Below are 19,983 nucleotides of genomic sequence, written 5' to 3'. Positions count from 1 at the left end.
CAGTCTAGGGTTCCTTTTGCAAAGCAGAGAAATAATATACTCAAAACTCTTAGGGGTGGGTACTATGTAGCATATATAAATCTCTAGAACCAAAAGTGATTTGTTTGACACATGAGTTTGAATGCACATCTATCTTCAGTGTTTTATAAAGGAGATTCATTTGTTTGATTGAAAATTTATCTTGCTCCAGCAGTTCCTGAAAAGGTGAAAAACTTCCTGGCAGAACTCTTAACAGCCACACACAATCTGAACAGCTGTCTAGACAATCTAGACAGTTGCTACTGTCAGCTGTGAACCTCCTAATGCAAATAACTTTTGGGTTTACAGGTTAACCCTTTCTAGTTTAACTGTATTAGGAAGTCCCTGAATTAAATGTTTAACTTCTGATTTGTTCTTCATTGTTAAATTTTGAGTAACTGCCTTATCCATCGCATACAGAAGATGAATTCTTCTGAATACTAAACATTTATTTTATTTAATGGAAACTAAAGAATACATCAATTTGTTAAATCATTTGTGAATGAACATAAATCAAAACAGCACACTTTTTTGTTACTTTTGTTTTAAGTAGCACTGATTAAGTCTTATAAAGACTTATTTTGCATTTGAAGTAATGCAGCCTTTGCTTCTGTAGATATCAAATTCTTGTTCAAATACAAAAATTAAATGAACTGTGATAATTTACACATTTATTTGAACTAACAAATTGGAATACTTCTAAGTTTTGTAAGACTGCCATTTTAAAGGAGAAAAATCCTAATTTCTACATGGTGTAAGATTTATTTTAATAGGGTGGAGTGGGGAAGAATTGTTTTAAATTCCAAAATTGTGTTTTCATGTGTGATTTGATCTTTCACAAGTTAAAATAGTTGTAACTTGTCTTTCTCTATCATTTAGAGGTTCATGTTAGTTGCACAATTATCACTTGGATAACATTTGAGATGGGCTAAATAGATAAATGGTAATACAGATTTAACTTTGCTTTTATATATATCTCAATTTAACAAGACTGGTTTTTTTGAGAGGCCAACTGTACTAGTATTTATTATACCATTATATTATACTATTTGTTTTGTCCTGTAGAAATAAAATGCTTGTCCTAATAAAAGCCTTAAAGTCCATATTTCATAATTGCAATAAATATGTAAGAAGGTGTTTTAAATTTATTGATGTTAGATTTATTTTAATTCAGAATTGATAACCACATAAGTAGTAATGTAACACTCCATTTGCAGAAATGAGAAAAGATTACTAGTGGTCTCGGAGATGTTGCCAAGGGTGAGGTGCACTTGTTTTGTGTGCCTTTGGTGTTTACCTCTGCTAAAGAAGCATCTATATAATCTTGATTGAATTTATCAACTAACTTTAGCAAGACGCTGTAGCTTAGGCATAGTTAGCATAATACAGATGACTGTCATTATTGCTGTTTTTAGAAGGAGCAGTATGTCTGACTGGCTGGCATCTGTTTCTCCCTTTAAGACATAACATGCACTAAACAGTTCAATTTCTAAAATGTAGGTAGGACCCAGTTAAGTGTTCGTTTTGGTGAGTTAAGTCATGGCTCATGACGCTGATAAACTGAGGAGCAATCTTGATGTTTACTCTGGTTTAGGGAGATGCTGTAGAAGCCGTGTCATTTCAGATTGACTAGAAATTAGGGTAAGATTTTTTTTGGTGTCTGCTCTTTTGGATTGAGAGCCATGCGACTGTTGTAAGAACATGCTGTTTTTCCTTTTATAATTAATTTATTTCACTTCGTAAAAGGTACATCGAAAAATCAGAGAGGATACAGATATGGCACAAGACTCTCTACAGTGCCTAGCACAGCTAGCTTCTCTGCATGGGCCAGTCTTTCCTGATGAAGGTTCACAAGTTGATTATCTGGCACATTTCATTGAGGGATTACTGAATACTATCAATGGGTACGTACACTTGCCCTTTACATTTAGATGACATCTTTTAATCTTTACTTTGGAGTGGAAGGAGAGAGCCAGTGTGGCTTATTTCTTTGCATAATTTGTATTTGGAGTTGGACTGTTAAAATGGAATAATTTTTTTTTAAAAAAAGGGTATTTCCTGAAAAGAGAGTAAAGTATATATTGGTTTGTTAAATGCAGAAAATTCATCCATAAAATGACTGATTTTAAGCTTTTTTCCTAATTTCTAAAAAAACCTAACCCTGCTGTTTCTATCTATAGAATTGAAATAGAGGACTCTGAAGCAATGGGAATCTCCAGTGTTTTCAGCAACCTGATAACTGTGTTTCCTCGCAATGTTTTAACTGCCATTCCAAATGAACTTTTCTCTTCATTTGTTAACTGCCTCACACATCTCACCTGTTCTTTTGGGAGAAGTGCTGCACTGGAAGAAGTGGTGAGTACTGTTCTTGAACTGCAATTGATTCTTGAAAGAGTTGAGTTCTTTTTATTGCATTTATGATGAACATCAAATTAACAAGAGACATAAGAATGTAATAGATTTGTAATGACTTAGTAATGTTTGGATGTCTTAGCCCCATTCTGTAATATGTGTTTTCTGAGATTCATTAGTTTTGTTTGAGAGAGAGTAGCTGATAACTTCTAGTTTATTTTTACATTACTGTAATTAGATGTAGAAGAGATATGTGTAGACCAATATAATTAATAATGAAGAACAATAGAAATTATGCACCTTTTAAAAAAAAGTCTAACAATTTTACATTTGAATTAAAATTTTGATTAAAATACCCGTTAAGCTTCCTCATTTTAAATTGACAGCTTCACTAGCAAGTATAGTAGGCATTAAATATTGCTAAGTGTTCAGGTAGGACTTCTGAGAAGTGCTTATAAATGGTTAACAATTTACAGATTTGAAAGCCTGGAATGGCTATGTGCACATATGGGCAAATTGAAACTTACCCGAAGCTTGAACTTCTGTTTAAGTGAATGCATCTGCTATGATGTTCCCTATTACTGACCCCATCCTGTGTCATAAACAGCCCAAACAGTGGCTGTTTTAAGTATCCCTTGACTGTTGACTCAGTCAGATGACATTTTTACAAATTTTAGATGGTCAGGTAATTCAGTGTTTTGTTGTTATATCAAAACTGTTGGCTGAACATACATGAGCAATTACTATTCCTCTACCTCTCTGCCCCGGAGTGTAATATTAAAAATGAAACAGTCCCAAGAGGAGCTATTTGAAGACGAGACATAGTCAGTAAGGCAAATAAACTGCATCTCCTGTTTCTGATAATGAGAACTAATATCTGGAAATTTGCTACACAGTGATGTAAAAATAGAACTTAAGAATATAAAACTGTCCTTATTTATTAGCAATGTTTAATAATTTTTTCTCTTAGATTATATGTTTATAAGAAGGTGGCTTTCTATATATTTGGGCTTTACCAACAAAAAACTCCAGAAAGATCCTATATTGAAAAGCTTTTAAAATATATTATGTGGAGGTTTTCTCATTGTCAGAAGGGCCTGAGTTCTCCTACTTTTACTGTTGACTGACCTTTACAATTAGCGCTTGCATTATAAAATACTTTTCCATGTTAGTTATGAAGTAGGCAAATGTCTCTTTCATTTTACAGTTTGGGCATCTGAGGCTCAGATGTTAACTTGCCCAAGGTCAGAGAGCAACTCAGTACATTAGAACCTTTGTCTTGACTATTGTTAGACAAATGCTTATTCCACTAGACCACAGTCTAGAGCATTTGCCTCTCCAGGCAAGTCATTTAACCTTTCTGAGGTTCCATTTCCTAATCTGTAAAATGGGGATAACACTTTGTGAGATTCTTAAATGCTGTATATTTTCAAACTTCATCTATGATTAAATTGCCCCATTTTACAGATTTGTAACCAACAAAGATGTTAAATGCAGTTGTTATTTCTGGGACTGATGCTCTTTGACTAGTTACATTTATAAGGCTTTCATATAGAGGTTCAGCAGAAACATGAAGATATTTCATATGATGAATGTTTTGGAGAAAAGATGAAGACCTAGTCTTTAAAGCTAAAGGGAGAAAAGCCACCCATTGACCCTCAGCCACCCTCCTGTTCCCGAGGGGCTAAGAAAAAGGAGCCAGCCTACGCATCTTAAATATGGTATCAGAAGTGACTAGTATACTAAGAGTTTGGCCACTCCATCTCTGTCAAATCACAAGCAGCAAAAATCTACAGCAAATTGCCAAACTATAGCAGTATCTGCCTGGGAGGATCTGTCTTTTTGGAGGGCAACTAGTGATCTCTTATCTCTAATGGATTTGGTTACCTAGAGCACATGAATCCTCAGCATTATCTAATGGGATACAGAATTGCTTTAGAGAAATTATATCAAAGTATTGTTCTTAAATATTCTCAGATTCAACTGCATGAGGGAGAGTGCAAGAAATTAAATTACTCTTAGAATAGTATGCTGCCAGGTGAAAGTACAAAGTGGGTTTATTCCAAGGGTTTGCTGATGTTCATAATAGCCAGGTTCAAACCCATTCTAGATTTTGGAAACATAGGTGATTTTTTTTTTATCTGTCAAAAGTAACATTAATAATGGTGTCACTAGGAAAAATTATACCTCTTTTGTATGCCCTGGATTTCACCATGCATGTATATTTCAACCACCTGGTGTATCTCAGATTTTCAGTAGAGAAACAGCTCTACCAATTCTGAGTTAATGCCTTTTGGGTTTGTGTTGACATTGCATGTTTGCAAACATGTAACATTTGTGGCCATGTACCATACCGGTCCATAGGTATGCGTATGTTCTACAGAAACAATCTGGGAAAGGCAGGATTGTGATTAGAGAACTCTACAGGTGTGGAAATGGATAGTATCACCCAGGACATTCCTAATGACCAATTATCTAGCAGGAAAGGAAGAAAAAACTAGTTCGGCCAGGCAAAAACCTACTGCCAGTGGGCCCTCACAAAAAACAACCCTATACTCACGCTTTCTTGTCAACTGTCTGAAATGGGCCACTCTCATAACCACTTCAAACGTTATTTTTACTACCTTGGTATCCTGCTGTTAAGTGAATTGTCTCATTAGACTGACCTCACACTTGGTAAGGCAACTCCCATCCTTTCATGTATTTATACCTGCTCCTGTGTTTTTCACTCCATGTATCTGATGAAGTGGGTTCTGGCCCACGAAAGCTTATGCCCAAATAAATTTGTTAGTCTCTAAGGTGCCACAAGGTCTCTCGTTGTTTTTGCTGATACAGACTAACATGGCTACTACTCTGAAATCTGAACTCTATGCCTCTGAGCTTAAGTTTCTTGGAGACCGCTTTCCTGTTGTCAGTGACATATTCAGTGTGCTGAAGTGAACTTCAGGTCCTAGTGATCAAAATCCTCCAGTCCAAGAGAGATGCATGTCACTGAATCAGATGTTGGCAGCAGTCACACCAACACATTCAAAAAAGGATATTTTTTCCTTTTTGTATAGCTATTTTTGGTGACACTAAAAATGTCCAATCCACAAGTGTCCAGAGGAGAAGAGCACTAGAGGGAGAGTGGGGAGAGACTGGAAACTTGGAGGAATATTTAACATATTTTTAGGGAAAAAAGACAGAGGGCGAGAGAGAGAACAGTTATTATGCAATGTAGAAAGACGATATTGACTGGGAAAAGATAGTTGTATGTTAGGGAAGGAGGAGAAGAGTGAAGAGTAAGGGTATGTCTTCACTAGCAATGTCAGCATTTTAACGTGGCTGTGTCGCCAGCGCTATAAAAAAAAAAAAAAAAAAACACCCCCACGAGGGAAGTAGCTACCATCGCTGGTACACTGTCTACACTGCCACTTTACAGTGCTGAAACTTGCAGCACTCAGGGGTGTGTTTTTTCACACCCCTGAGTGAGAAAGTTGCAGTGCTGTAAAGTGGCAGTGTAGACAAGACCTACGTAAAAAGAACTAATGCAAGGGAAACAGTAAATTTTAACAAGTTTTTACATAATAGAAAAAGTAAATGCACAATGATGTAATAAGTAACCACACTTTAAAAATTACTTTAGAAGGAAAGGATAAAATGTGCGATGAGGATAAATATTTGCCTTGGGCCAGCCCCGGTTTACTATGCTGTCTGTCTCCCAGTTTTGTCTTTTTTATGTTGAATAAAATTCTTCTTCCTCCTGACTTCCCCTCCCCTCCCCCTTCTATGGTTGTATTTATGAATGTCTTGGTTTTTGATTTTGAAAGCACGATCACCTTGAAGATAGTATGGTGCTGCAAAAGGGTCTTAAAATGTTTCCATCTTGATTGGTCATCCCAACTTTTTTTTCCTTGCCCCACACGTCCATCACAGTGAGGACTTTCACTACAAGCCTGCTGTTAAAAGTCACTAAGCTTTTATCTGGAGCAGACTTAAGGCCATAGTCACTAACTTTTTATTTTATGAAGACATCAAGTCATTATGTTCTACTATACCAAATTATTATACCATGGTAGGCCTACTGCTCAAAGGTAATGATAAGGACCATTTATTAAAAGGCAGGTCTTGCAGCAGTACACTTGTACTGTTTTTTCAACTGGACTTTAGCAAGGCAGCTATGTGACATTTGGATATATTTACTAAACATTATTGTTTAAATTCAGCCTCAGGATAATAATGATTTGGTTCAATAGTGTTATAGAAACTTTTTGGACAAGGGCTCCTCATCTGTCCTGCTGCATAGTAACTTTATTTTGAGACCCTTTTTTCCCCCTTCCATTTTGTGGCATCTTATTCTTTTGTGTGTATAATTGTAAATGGTAACCTCCGCTCCAGTATTTTGAACGTTACTCTCAAATGTATATTCATATTACCTGCACTTTCAGTTATCTATTGTGTGTGTGGTTTTGTGGAATGATGCCTGCCATTTTTAGTCTCCAAGATTGATGACCTGTTTTGAATCATCATTTAAAAAAATATCAGAGGGGTAGCTGTGTTAGTCTGGATCTGTAAAAGCAGCAAAGAGTCCTGTGGCACCTTATAGATTAATAGATGTATTGGAATATCAGCTTTCGTGAGTGAATACCCACTTTGTCAGATGCACGAAAGCTGATGCTCCAGTACGTCTGTTAGTCTATATAATGCCACAGGATTCTTCGCCACTCTTATTTAAAAAAAAAAAAAAAAAAAATAGTTTACCTGTAATTGTGTACTCTGAAGATTCAAATCCTAATAGTGCTTCTCCCCAGAATAGAGGATTTTCACCTTCTTATCTGTCTTTTTTTTTTTTTTTTTTTTAAAGTGTGATTTTATATATTATATATATGGCTAAGATTTAGTCATGGGTATTTTTAGTAAAAGTCATGGACCGGTCATGGGCAATAAACAAAAATACACAGCCCTTGACCTGTCCATGACTTTTTTTACTATAAATATCCATTGTGACTAAATCTCTGCTCATGGGGCCCTGCTGCTCTAGGGGACCCCTGCTCCAGCATTGGAGGCTGACTTCCCCTGGCGACCCGCTGCTCCAGGGCCCCCAGAAACTACTCCGGCAGCATCCGGGGTCACCACTCCGGCTGCCACCGTGACAGCTGCTGCTTGGGCGGTCCTCAGGGCCAGTTGCCCAACGCTATCCGAGCAGCAGCAGTGTGGCCAGCCCTGGGGCCGCTCCAGCAGCGGCTGGTGCGGCTGGCCTTGGAGTGCTCAAGCAACTGGCCCCGGGGTTAGATGCATCAGCCGCTGTAGCTGTGGAAGTCATAAAGGTAGCAGGAAGTCATGGAATCCGCTACCTCTGTGACAGAAACGCAGCCTTAATTATGTGTGTGTGATTATAGTATATTTTATATTTTATGTATTATAGTATTATAATGGTATCAAGAGGAGCTGTGAGTGCACATCACCTTTGAAAATCAGGTTACTTATTTATGTGCCTATCTTTAGGTTTTAAAGTTGTAATTTAGGAAGAAAATTTTGACGTTAAACTTTTAGGTGCAGGGAAGAATCTTCTTAACTTTATTTTTGTTTTTTAGATTACCAGTTTTTTAAAAAATATAACCAGCATGAAAACTTGGTGGTCCTTGTCATGTGATATTATGTCAGGGAATCCATTTGAATTCTTGTGTGTATCTTTTATAGCAGTTGTAACTGAATTCAGCTCAGATCTTTATATTGTTTATAAAAATGTGTAGAATATCTGTTAAAGATTTATGATTCCTAATGCAATTTTGGTTTGTTTCGCTTTGTTTAGTTTGGTAATAATCTTTTTCTTACAGCTTGACAAAGATGACATGGTATATATGGAGGCATATGATAAATTGCTGGAATCCTGGCTTACCTTGGTACAAGATGACAAACATTTCCACAAAGGCTTCTTTACCCAACATGCTGTTCAGGTTTTTAATTCTTATATTCAGTGCCACCTAGCTGCTCCTGATGGTACAAGGAACTTGGTAAGTTCTTAATCTGCGGTTCTTGGGGTAATAATAAGCACTCTGATAGTGTATACAGTAATAAAACATTTCTTAGATATACACTACTTAAGTAACTATTAAAGGAGGTAACAGAAATTTTTTTACATGGTCTGCAGTAGTGATGAAAAAACATGATTAGCAATTACACTGTGCTGAGTTTGACACAGGAGAGGGTTCTTTGACAGCCTTTTTCTCTCATCTTAAAGAGAAAATAAGGGGACAGCAGTGGTGGAGAATGCTTTTAAAACCTTGGCTTTATTAAATATATAAAATAGCTCTATAATAGAAAAATTTGCTTACCTCTTATCCTTCCGTCTTTGGGTCTAGTGACAAAATAAATTACTACCTTTTTGGGGGAATTTTGATGAAACCAAAAATCCTTCAATGGAATTATAAACCTGATAGTGCACTTGTTAATTCTCTCTGTACTTAACCACCAAATTCTTATTTAATTGTCCCCTTTTAAGTGTATTTTATATGTGTAAACTTATCAGATACACAGTAGGATGGTGGGCTCAGACTAGGAGAAACTGCTTTAGTACAGATACTGTCCTTTTGGATAAAACGGTAAACCAGGGTCCATACAGCCTTTCTGTGTTAGCTGTCCAGGAGGAAATTTTAAACATTCCATGGCATTTTCATGGGAAAAAGAAAATAACTGTTATCCATCCCAACATTCTGTCTCTTAAAACAGGTACTGATGTAGACTGTTGAATGTAAATCTTGAGCATATTAATGATTGCCCAATTTTTATACAGTAATATCGAACTTGATGGTATTTAAAGGACTTTGAGATATCTCACTTCCGAAAAATACCATATAAACCTACTTCGTTTCTCTTGATACCTAACAGATGGTGGTAAGAGTTTCATTATAGAGAAGAATATTTTACAAGAGACCTTGAATTCATAACAGACAATCTTGACATAACTTGTATACACAGGTTAATTCATGTCCTTCTGTGAGATAAGTCGTTTATCCCATGAATAACCTTTTAAAAGCCACAGCTGGCATTTCAGAATGCTGCTTGTTCAATATCAAAGCAATGGCTGGAACTTTCAAATAGGAAAGCACTCAGTGAGCAGCTGCAACTTTGAAGTGGCCAAAAGAGAATTATTTGCCAGTTTAGATAAAGAAAAGAGGCATTTAAAAGCACTTTGGGAGGATTTAAGGTTTGGATTCAGTTTCCCAGCTCCTTTCTAGAATGACAGCAAAAAGATACTTTTCTCTGAGACACAATCTTCTCTCTTTCTTATCAACTACTGCAATTTCATACTTAACTTTCCAGTTAACACTGAAATCCATTTTCCCAGAAATGTAGTGCATTTGTTCTTGGAAATAAGTCATGATGTTACTCAAGGGGTCTTTGCAATATTACCAACCTGAGTTTTCAAAAATAGAGATTTACTAAAAATCGTGAGATTTAAAAAAAAAAAAATTAAGGTGGTTCTTATTTCACTTATGATTTTTTGAGCTTTTAGTATTCACTTTTTCAACCTTTACTCTGTAAACAGTGAGGGCTGGAAACTTTTCTTTTCCTTAATGAAAGCTCTGATTTTTATGTAATAACAAGATTCCAGGAGCTAGGATTTTAAAACCTTAAACATGGTAGGACTCCCATTAAAATCTCTAGAACTGCCGACGTTGTCTTTGTCATGACTTGTGTATGAAGTTGGCAAACAAAATATTGAGCTTCATTGTTTTCATAGCTTAAAATATTAGTTTCTGGCCTCTTGTGTGTGTGACTCGGATAGCAAATGTAGTAATTCAGTCTTGGTTAGTGTCTAAACCAGTGTATCTGCAAGCCAGTAGTGGTGTGTTTTGAATTTTAGAATCTTTTTGCTCAGTTTGTCTATTGCAAATTTTATTGGTATGTTGGTGACATATTTCAAGCCTAAAGCTAGTCCTTGCGAACAAACTGTATATTTTGCCTCTGTCCTTGATTGGTTGAGCCTGTTCTGTGTGATCAGTGGGGTCAGCCAAATGCACCTAAAGCCATTTTCACTTGGCCTGTCATAGGTTGTATTTTGTTTGAGCTCCTGATTCAGATAGAAAAGTTTGGGAGACGGTGGGATTTTTTCCTCCTATTTTTTTTCTCCTTCTGTTTCTCCTGTCATGTTTTGTCTGTCACTGGCATCCAGCGGCCAGTCTGTAATTCCTCCATTTATTAGAAATAGTCTCATTTAATATCTGGACTTGCATGATTGCATTCCAGTTTTTATAAGAGAATTGAGTTCAGTGATTGTTTCAGAGATAAGACCTAGCCATACTCCTGATTCCAGAAAACCATGGGCATTAAGTCATCAACTCCTTTCTTAATTCTTCTACATATATTTTATTAAACTTAAACTTACATTTCTGATTTTCCATCTGGAACACCAAAAAATTAAACAGCATGTAGAAAAGTGATTTTTTTTCTTCTTTGCATAGTTTGATATCTTGTATAATATACATTGATTGATGACTTTTAACTTATTTAAAATCATACCAGACTGCCAATGGTGTAGCCTCTCGGGAGGAAGAAGAAATAAGTGAACTGCAGGAAGATGATAGAGACCAGTTCTCTGACCAGCTGGCCAGTGTAGGCATGCTAGGAAGAATTGCTGCAGAACACTGTATACCTCTTCTTACAAGGTACAAGAGATAATTATAAAAGTGTACTGTACTTCAGTCATATGATTAAAACAAAAGAATCTCATGTTAAGCAGAGTTTAATTCTTTAATATAACCTTAATTTATATAATGACTACATAAAGTTATTTGCTCATTGTTTTTCTTCAGTTTATTAGAAGACAGAGTGACAAGGCTCCATGGTCAGTTGCAAAGACATCAGCAGCAGCTACTTGCCTCACCAGGATCAGGGTCAATTGACAATAAAGTGCTTGATGACCTGTATGAGGATATTCATTGGCTTATTTTAGTCACAGGTTAGTGGAAGTGTTAAACACATAAAATATTGGTATACTGTATCTGAAACAGGAGCTCCTCAGCCAAAACTGCAGTGCATCTATCAGCCCATATGTCTCATCCTTGTAATTGATTTGTATGCGCTCATTATCTTTCATCTCATATAGACGGTTCACAAACTATAGAGGCAAACATATCATTTGCCCTTCAACAATACTGGGTTACTTTATCATTCTTTTTCTTATTTCCTTACGTTAATTGTGATAGAAATAATTTGTTTCTTATAAAGATGCTTAGAAAAATGTTAACAGAAGACATCTTACTTTTTGTGCTTGTACTGATTTTGTCACAACTTTTGACCTGTTTGTTCTTAAGTATAGTCAGTCGCCATATTCAGGTAGCTTGCTGTCAATGAAAGATCATAAATAGAGAATATCTGAGGTATGTAATGGCATAAAGAACTTACTGGCATGAGTTTCTGATGGCCATGTTACTGAGGAGTGACAAAGACCTGAGTGAGTTATGCAGATCATCCCAAATTGAGTGTCAATAAAACACTGATGCAACCACACAGCACCATACATATTTTGCTACATTTTAGGGCAATTTATTTTTGAAACATTTTTAAGTTTCAAACTTTTTATTGGTACTATCTCTTTTATATTGATTCATAAAACCAAATTACCTTAGTTATTATGCCCATGCCACAGTGGCAGAAATATTGTAATAAAAATGTACATCTTTTAAGATGTTTAATAAAACAGGGTTTTGTGATTTTTGAATGTCTGATGTCTTAGTGATTACCAGATCTTGATGTAAATATGGTATACAGTTTACTAGCCATACCATTATCCCTCCTGGGATAAAGTTTTTATTTCTAGTTCTAGTGAGTTATGGTACATCGGACATTACAGTTGTCACTAGACCAGGAATGAATATTGTCTATCTTGGACATCAGACTATTGTATTGTATTGTATTGTATTTTTAAATACCTTCTTTCTACCTGAGCTACACTTACTATAAAAAGAAGGAAACCTTTTTTTGTGGTAAGTTTGTTTGGCATTCTTTTGAAAGCTGCTAAAAAGCTTGGATTGTTAGCAATCTCAATTTAGATTGATTAGTGGGCAGAGTGCAGATGAGTTGTGTCAAGGATCCTTCCCCACTCTGAACTCTAGGGCACAGATGTGGGGACCTGCATGAAAACCTTGTCAGCTTACTTTTACCAGCTTAGGTTAAAACTTCCCCAAGGTACAAACTATTTTACCTTTTGCCCTTGGACTTCCACTGCCACCACCAAATGTTTGTCTGGGTTTACTGGGAAAGTGTTGTTTGGAAACATCTTTCCCCCCAAAATCCTCACCAAAACCTTGCACCTGCCTGCCTGGGGAAGGCTTGAGAAAAATCCTCACCAATTTGCATAGGTGACCACAGACCCAAACCCTTGGATCTTAAGAACAATTTAAAAAAAAACATTCAATTTCTTATAAGAAAGAGTTTTAATATAAGAAAAGGTAAAAAGAATCACCTCTGTAAAATCAGGATGGTAAATACCTTACAGGGTAATTAGATTCAAAACATAGAGAATCCCTCTAGGTAATACCTTAAGTTACAAGAAAGACACACAGACAGGAATATCCATTCTATTCAGCACAACTTAATTTTCTCAGCCATTTAAAGAAATCATAATCTAACGCATATCTAGCTAGATTACTTAATAAGTTTTAAGACTCCATTCCTGTTCTGTCCCCGGCAAAAGCATCACACAGACAGATGCTTTGTTTCTCCCCCCCCTCCAGCTTTGAAAATATCTTGTTTCCTCGTTGGTCATTCTGGTCAGGTGCCAGTGAGGTTATCCTAGCTTCTTAACCCTTTACAGGTGAAAGGGATTTTCCTCTGGCCAGGAGGGATTTTAAAGGTGTTTACCCTTCCCTTTATTTTTATGACAAGTTGAAACTGTAAAATGAAAACATTTTATCACATGGCTGCAGGAAAAAAAAACTATTAGAAATGTAGTGTAAAAAATTATTATTCCACAGAGGCATCAGTTCTGGTATCTGCAGGTGAAGCAAGCATGTGTTCTGTATTTTGTTTATTCAGGGATTACTTTTCATCTTTAGCTTCCAGTTATAATTTTAGGATCTCTTCTCTCATCTGTACACACAGTACTGAAATACATAAATGATTAAGATATATATTTAGCACTGTTAGTCAGGATTGATTCCAGTGCCATTTAACATCTGTTGTAAAGCCAATAGACTTAAAAAGCAAAGTCGAAAATGCAAAAACTTAATCTAGGGCAAAAAATTTGTGGTCACACACACTCTCTCTCTCTCTCTCTCTCTCTACTTTAGGCTACCTCTTAGCTAATGATACTCAGGGAGAGACTCCACTAATACCTCCAGAAGTAATGGAATATTCCATTAAGCATTCAACTGAGGTTGACATCAATACAACACTTCAGATCCTGGGCTCTCCAGGAGAAAAGGCCTCTTCCATCCCAGGATACAACAGAACTGATTCTGTAATTAGGTAAGAATACAACACAGTCTATAGCAGCTTCCATTCAGAATATCTCAAACAAATTTATATAGGTAGATAGGAGATAAAACTTGAATATTGATGGTCTCATGCATCTAGGAAAAAGGGAAACAATGCATGAACGTTGAATTTGGGAAAGGAAAAGAGATCTCTCTTTATATCTTTTAAAATTCAAGTAGATGTTCTGTCAGATTAGTTATAGTACAGAGATAATAAGGTAATGCTATAAAGGTAGGAAGAATTAAATCAATTGTAGGTTAAAGTAGCAGTCTTAAGGTGAAATTTTAAGGTAATGGTGACTCAGTGGCATGGGAAAAGGTAGGACTGGAAAGTATTGAAGATGGGGCAAGACAAATAAAGTGATTACTCCTCTAACTCCAAAATGTGAGAGAGACAGGAGAGTCCCAAGAGTAGAGAGCTAGAGTAAGCGGACAGGTAAGTAGGTAGTCATCAGGGGAAGGTGGAGCAAGTTCCTGGAGAGAAATGCAGAATTCAGTTTGCAGTAGAGATGGAGAAACATCTTTGTAGAAACAAATATCTTTTGCCAGTAAATATCAAGAACCAAAATAAATAGTGTTTCTTTTTTGAACATATGAGACTAAATGTTTGAAATATCATTGAATTAAAATCTCTAGTTAAGACTATATAGATTAATTGCATACTGCCTTCCACAGCATGCATAAACAAAATGACAGTTTGCCAAGCTTTCCAAAGTATTAAATGGGACTGTCTGCTTCTGTCATGAACTCTTGGTCCCTGGGATTGCTCCAGAAGCACTCTGTTGGCCTTCAGTGGGGAAAGAATGCTGTCGCTCAGACACTCAGTTACTGGCCTATTTTAAGGACCAGCGTGAGGGGTTCAGAAGGGATTTCCATCCTTTTTGGGAAGAAGAATGATGTGTATGGTGCGCAGTGTTGGGCAACAAAGAAGAAACGTGAGCAAATGATCTGTTGAACAGAAATGCAGATGTTAAGATGGGTGAGTGGAGTCAGAAGAAAGACCGCACGAGGAATGTGTAAAAGACATACTTAAAGTAAGACCCATAAATTAAAAAAAAAATGAGGGAGTGCAGGCTCAGATGGTTTGGTCATGTAAAGTACAGTCCTGACAGGTATGAGGATAAGAGAATCCCAACAGATCAAGACTGAAGGAAAAAGACAGAGGCCGGCCCAAGAAGTAGTGGTGGAATGTCATAAAGGAAGACGTGTTAACGTGTTGTGATAGAGGATATGGCATTGAACAGAGCACTTTGGAGGGAGAGGACTCAGCACTGACCCCGCTTAACACAGAAAGAAGGAAGAAGAAAGGAAAATGATGGCTCAAAGCAGAGTCTCAGAGTTTGAGGTTCAAATTAAGGGGATCATGTGGCACACTAATGATTGGAAATTACTTCACCCAGGGTTAAAATTACTTTTCTGTGTCTGTCTCATGCCAGCTTTAATCTAGTGTAGGAGTCTAGAGATGGCTTTTCATTTCCATTTCATTTGGTCCCTGCATTGACAGATCTAGAAGTGATGTGGAAGTGTTATACTTCGTCCTTGAAAGGTAAAGGAGTACCTTTATGTTGCTCCTTGATGATCCCTCCCTCTAGCTGGCAAAAAAAAAAGAAGCAGCAATACTGTCCATTGTGTGTGTCCAGTAGAACAGGGAATAAAATCTGTTCTAAAGGAAGAGAGTCGCTAGGGCCTATCAGGGATATGGTTGAGGGGGAGGAAGTATATACACTGAACAGTAACAAAAATAGTGAGATAATTTACTTTCAGTATTTGATTTAGTTTGCACATGCTCCAAAAGGCACTCCTGAGACTGTCCAAAGTTTATAGGTAACAATGCGAGGGCGAGGGGAAATACTGATGTCTCAATAAAAGCTTTTAAAGTCCTTTAGGCAGTATTCCAATTGGAATATTTCCCATTTCCCCTGATGTCAGAGTACTGGAGAGAATTCTTCCTGCTCCAGTGATTTCAGAGTCCAATTTCAAATACATTCTCTTGGACTTGACTTGGATATTCTAGCATCTCTGTCCCTTTCCACCATCCATGTATAAAGAGAGAATATCCTGAGGGTGCTTACAATCCATCAGTAGAGAGGGGAAATACTTGGTGATGTCTTGCTTCTTCCACCCCATTCCATGAAGAATGGAAATCTTTACTGTGGCCATGCCACCCTGCTTGGGTAATTGACCCTGCTTAAACCCCAAAAGGTAAAAATCCACCAAAACCCAAAGTCAAGTATCTTAATTATACTTCATATCTGCAGGTTATTATCTGCTATTCTAAGAGTTTCAGAAGTAGAATCTCGAGCAATAAGGGCGGATCTAACACACCTTCTGAGTCCACAAATGGGAAAAGATATTGTATGGTTTCTTAAGCGTTGGGCAAAGACCTATCTCCTAGTGGATGAAAAACTGTATGACCAGGTAAGACTTTAACTGCAATTTTGATTGCATTAATGGACTGTAGAGTATATAACTCTAACACTACTGTATGAAAGTGGATGTTAGAGTTTTAAACCTCCAGCTTGATGGAATATCTTCTCCAAATAAGCTATCTGAGCCACTACTGTCTTCAAATCTCTTGAGATTAATCTCTACTGAAATAGTCACAGTAAATGACCTAATGATAATGGCTAGGCAGGTGGCCTGATAGAGATTCATTAATATTTCTTATTCACTTAGTTGAATTTTTTTTAAAAAAGCAGGGATGGGGAGGGACCCACAGAACCTAAGAAGAGTCCAAATTGTGTGATCTTATGTTCCCGTTAGTCATTTTTTCGCCCTCCCCACTCCATTATGTTCCATGCCCATGTCCACGTTGTTACTATTTCAGTATGCAGTGTAGTTGTAGCTGTGTTGGTCTCAGGATATTAAAGAGAAGGTGGGTGACGTAATATCTTTTATTGGACCAACTTCTGTTGGTGACAGGTTTCAGAGTAGCAGCCGTGTTAGTCTGTATTTGCAAAAAGAAAAGGAGTACTTGTGGCACCTTAGAGACTAACAAATTTATTAGAGCATAAGCTTTCATGAGCTACAGCTCACTTCATCGGATGCATTTGGTGGAAAAAACAGAGGAGAGATTTATATACACACACATAGAGAACATGAAACAATGGGTTTATCATACACACTGTAAGGAGAGTGATCACTTAAGATAAGCCATCACCAGCAGCAGGGGGGGGAAAGGAGGAAAACCTTTCATGGTGACAAGCAGGTAGGCTAATTCCAGCAGTTAACAAGAATATCAGAGGAACAGTGGGGGGTGGGGTTGGAGGGAGAAATACCATGGGGAAATAGTTTTACTTTGTGTAATGACTCATCCATTCCCAGTCTCTATTCAAGCCTAAGTTAATTGTATCCAGTTTGCAAATTAATTCCAATTCAGCAGTCTCTCGTTGGAGTCTGTTTTATATGCCATCATGTGCCAGCAATGCCCCTCTGCCATGTACATTGGCCAAACTGGACAGTCTCTACGTAAAAGAATGAATGGACACAAATCAGACGTCAAGAATTATAACATTCAAAAACCAGTTGGAGAACACTTCAATCTCTCTGGTCACTCGATCACAGACCTAAGAGTGGCTATCCTTCAACAAAAAAGCTTCAAAAACAGACTCCAACGAGAGACTGCTGAATTGGAATTAATTTGCAAACTGGATACAATTAACTTAGGCTTGAATAGAGACTGGGAATGGATGAGTCATTACACAAAGTAAAACTATTTCCCCATGGTATTTCTCCCTCCCACCCCACCCCCCACTGTTCCTCTGATATTCTTGTTAACTGCTGGAATTAGCCTACCTGCTTGTCACCATGAAAGGTTTTCCTCCTTTCCCCCCCCTGCTGCTGGTGATGGCTTATCTTAAGTGATCACTCTCCTTACAGTGTGTATGATAAACCCATTGTTTCATGTTCTCTATGTGTGTGTATATAAATCTCTCCTCTGTTTTTTCCACCAAATGCATCCGATGAAGTGAGCTGTAGCTCACGAAAGCTTATGCTCTAATAAATTTGTTAGTCTCTAAGGTGCCACAAGTACTCCTTTTCTTTCTGTTGGTGAGAAAGACAAGCTTTCGAGCCTACACAGAGCTCTTTTTCAGGTCTCTCTCACCAGCAGAAATTGGTTCAATAAAAGATATTACCTCACCCGTTATTTCATTGGCAATCCTTGTGGCATGGACAGTCTTATATGTTGTTTGAACAGGACAAACACAATGGAGCTCTGATGCTGATTGGAGCCTGTTGACACAATTGAACTACAGATCAATAGTAGAGGACTCGCTGGCCTGCACTGACTATGGAGGGCATAGTGACTGCATTTTTATAGCTTCTATTGCTGAAATAATCAGGGATATTAAAATTCTCAGAGGATCATCCTTAGTGAAATTTGGGATACTGAAAGCTCCTTCTTAGTCTTCAATAGTTTGTATTTTTAGTTATTTTTGTAAAGAAAGACTGATTCTTCTCTGATTGATGAAGTGCACGCATGTCAGGACTGGAACCGGAAGGTTTTTGGAGCGATGTCCATTGATCCGCACATGCACAGTGCGCTTCCTCATGCTCCCAGCACAGGTTATGATAGGCCGTGTTGGTCAACATCTCTTCAATTCCCCCTTAACTGCCGCACGGCTGGAGTCGGAATCCCTGGTCCTCTGCGATCTTCGTCTTTACACTAAGATAGCCTTTACTCTTCCTGTATATAGTACTACTTAGCTGTTTTTGTAGTGTTGACAGTTTTCCATAGTTTTATGTAGTTGAGATAGTTCATTAGTAATAGTTTCCCCAGTTGGGGTCATACAGGGTCCCTCCTGGGGACTGTGCCTCACAATCTGCAGTTTAAGAACTGTGTTTCCTGGCCTCGCTTGAATGATGAGCACCAATGCTGTCAATACTGCCTCGGGGAAGCCTGTATCGCTGTGCCATCGGTAAGGCTTTCCCGCCATGAATTCGAGAGGCATGACAGCTTTGCCTGAGAAAGCACCTCATGGAGGAGGCCATGAGACTGCATGCCCACTTGGATCTGGGACCAGTGGAACTGGCAGGTTCCATGCCACCACTTCTCTTGCCTTGGACCCGACGGTCCCAGGCATGAGAGTAGGAAGCACTCTCCTAGGCATAGAAGCAAGTCCCTATCGAGGTTTGCTTCTAAGCACAGCCTTTCTGCCCCAAGCTGAGCCAGGTTGGGTGAGAAGTCACGTGCCGACCCCACTGCACCAGCACCAAAGCTTCCCTGCCTTGAGGATAAGGCAAAGAAGAAAACTAATCCAGCGGCACCATCAGTGCCCCACTCTGTGCCGTCTCCTCCATGCTCACTGCCCATCCCCCCCATTACTTCCATGACCTTTATGTGCAGACTCCACCGCAATCTTCTGCTGCCACTAGGGATACTGCATGGACCCCTGGCTGTCTGGAGCCCCTTCTCTCCCTGGAAGAGCTGGAGCTGCCCGACCCACCTTCATCACTGCTCTCTGACACATCACTCACCCGTGCAGGTCCCTACTCTGGTGAATGAGCCAGTCCTGCTCCTGCTGGAGAGGGCCATGCCTGTGCTGCACTGTGATCTGGCCACACCGTCTGCTCCCCCATTTCAAGAGGCATCTTCAGACTCCGAGGGCTTTTCTGAACCGGAGCCAATCTTTTCTCTGATATCTAAGCGTAGGTCTGACTCTCACTACTGCCTGCCCACCTTAACCTACTGCTTACGACCTGGCCTTGGTGATGTGACACCGATACCCCTCAGGCCCGCTGCACACCCAGCTCTCTACTCTTTGGCCCCATTGGCTACCCTGGGACTCAAACCGCCCTCCATAACCTCTCTCCCAGGCCTCATGCCAATCTGCCCCGGCTCCTTTGCTGTTAAGATCGGGCTCCGAGGCGGAGGTTGAGCCAGTATTGCTGGTCCCTACAGCCTCTTTCTCCCCTCCGGAGGAAGCTGTATGCACCCTACCTGTCATACTACCAGTGACACCAGGAACCCCCATGCCAGCACCACCGGTCACACCACCTCTGTTGAAACCGCTTCCTCAGTTCTCACCAAAAAACAACTCAGGGCATAGTTTTGATGTGTCGGTCAAGAGCTGCAAACTCTCCCCATTGCCACCTGTGGCCCCACACATCATCTTTGGGGGCTGCCTTGCCCTGTTCACCCACAATTGGGGCA

At 38.6% G+C, this 19,983-nt stretch overlaps 1 protein-coding gene across 7 annotated transcripts in view; it reads left to right on the top strand.

The window, feature by feature from the left end:
• The window catches only part of XPO4 (exportin 4), a 135,665-nt gene that overhangs the window by 79,131 nt on the left and 36,551 nt on the right, over positions 1–19,983 (top strand). For all 7 annotated transcript variants that reach the window (XR_006277613.1, XM_038409057.2, XM_043504280.1 and 4 more), the window contains 7 exons: positions 1,765–1,922; positions 2,199–2,373; positions 8,187–8,363; positions 10,876–11,018; positions 11,166–11,311; positions 13,644–13,821; positions 16,088–16,247. Coding sequence is in view for 6 of the 7 variants with exons in the window: in XM_038409057.2 (XP_038264985.1) it covers positions 1,765–1,922; positions 2,199–2,373; positions 8,187–8,363; positions 10,876–11,018; positions 11,166–11,311; positions 13,644–13,821; positions 16,088–16,247 (1,137 nt within the window). In the remaining variant the exon portion in view is untranslated. The remainder of the gene's footprint in view (positions 1–1,764; positions 1,923–2,198; positions 2,374–8,186; positions 8,364–10,875; positions 11,019–11,165; positions 11,312–13,643; positions 13,822–16,087; positions 16,248–19,983) is intronic.

Source organism: Dermochelys coriacea, chromosome 1 (genome assembly GCF_009764565.3).
Source record: "Dermochelys coriacea isolate rDerCor1 chromosome 1, rDerCor1.pri.v4, whole genome shotgun sequence".
In the NCBI taxonomy this organism is placed as follows: Eukaryota; Metazoa; Chordata; order Testudines; family Dermochelyidae; genus Dermochelys; species Dermochelys coriacea.
This window is presented reverse-complemented; position numbering and strand designations above follow the sequence as displayed.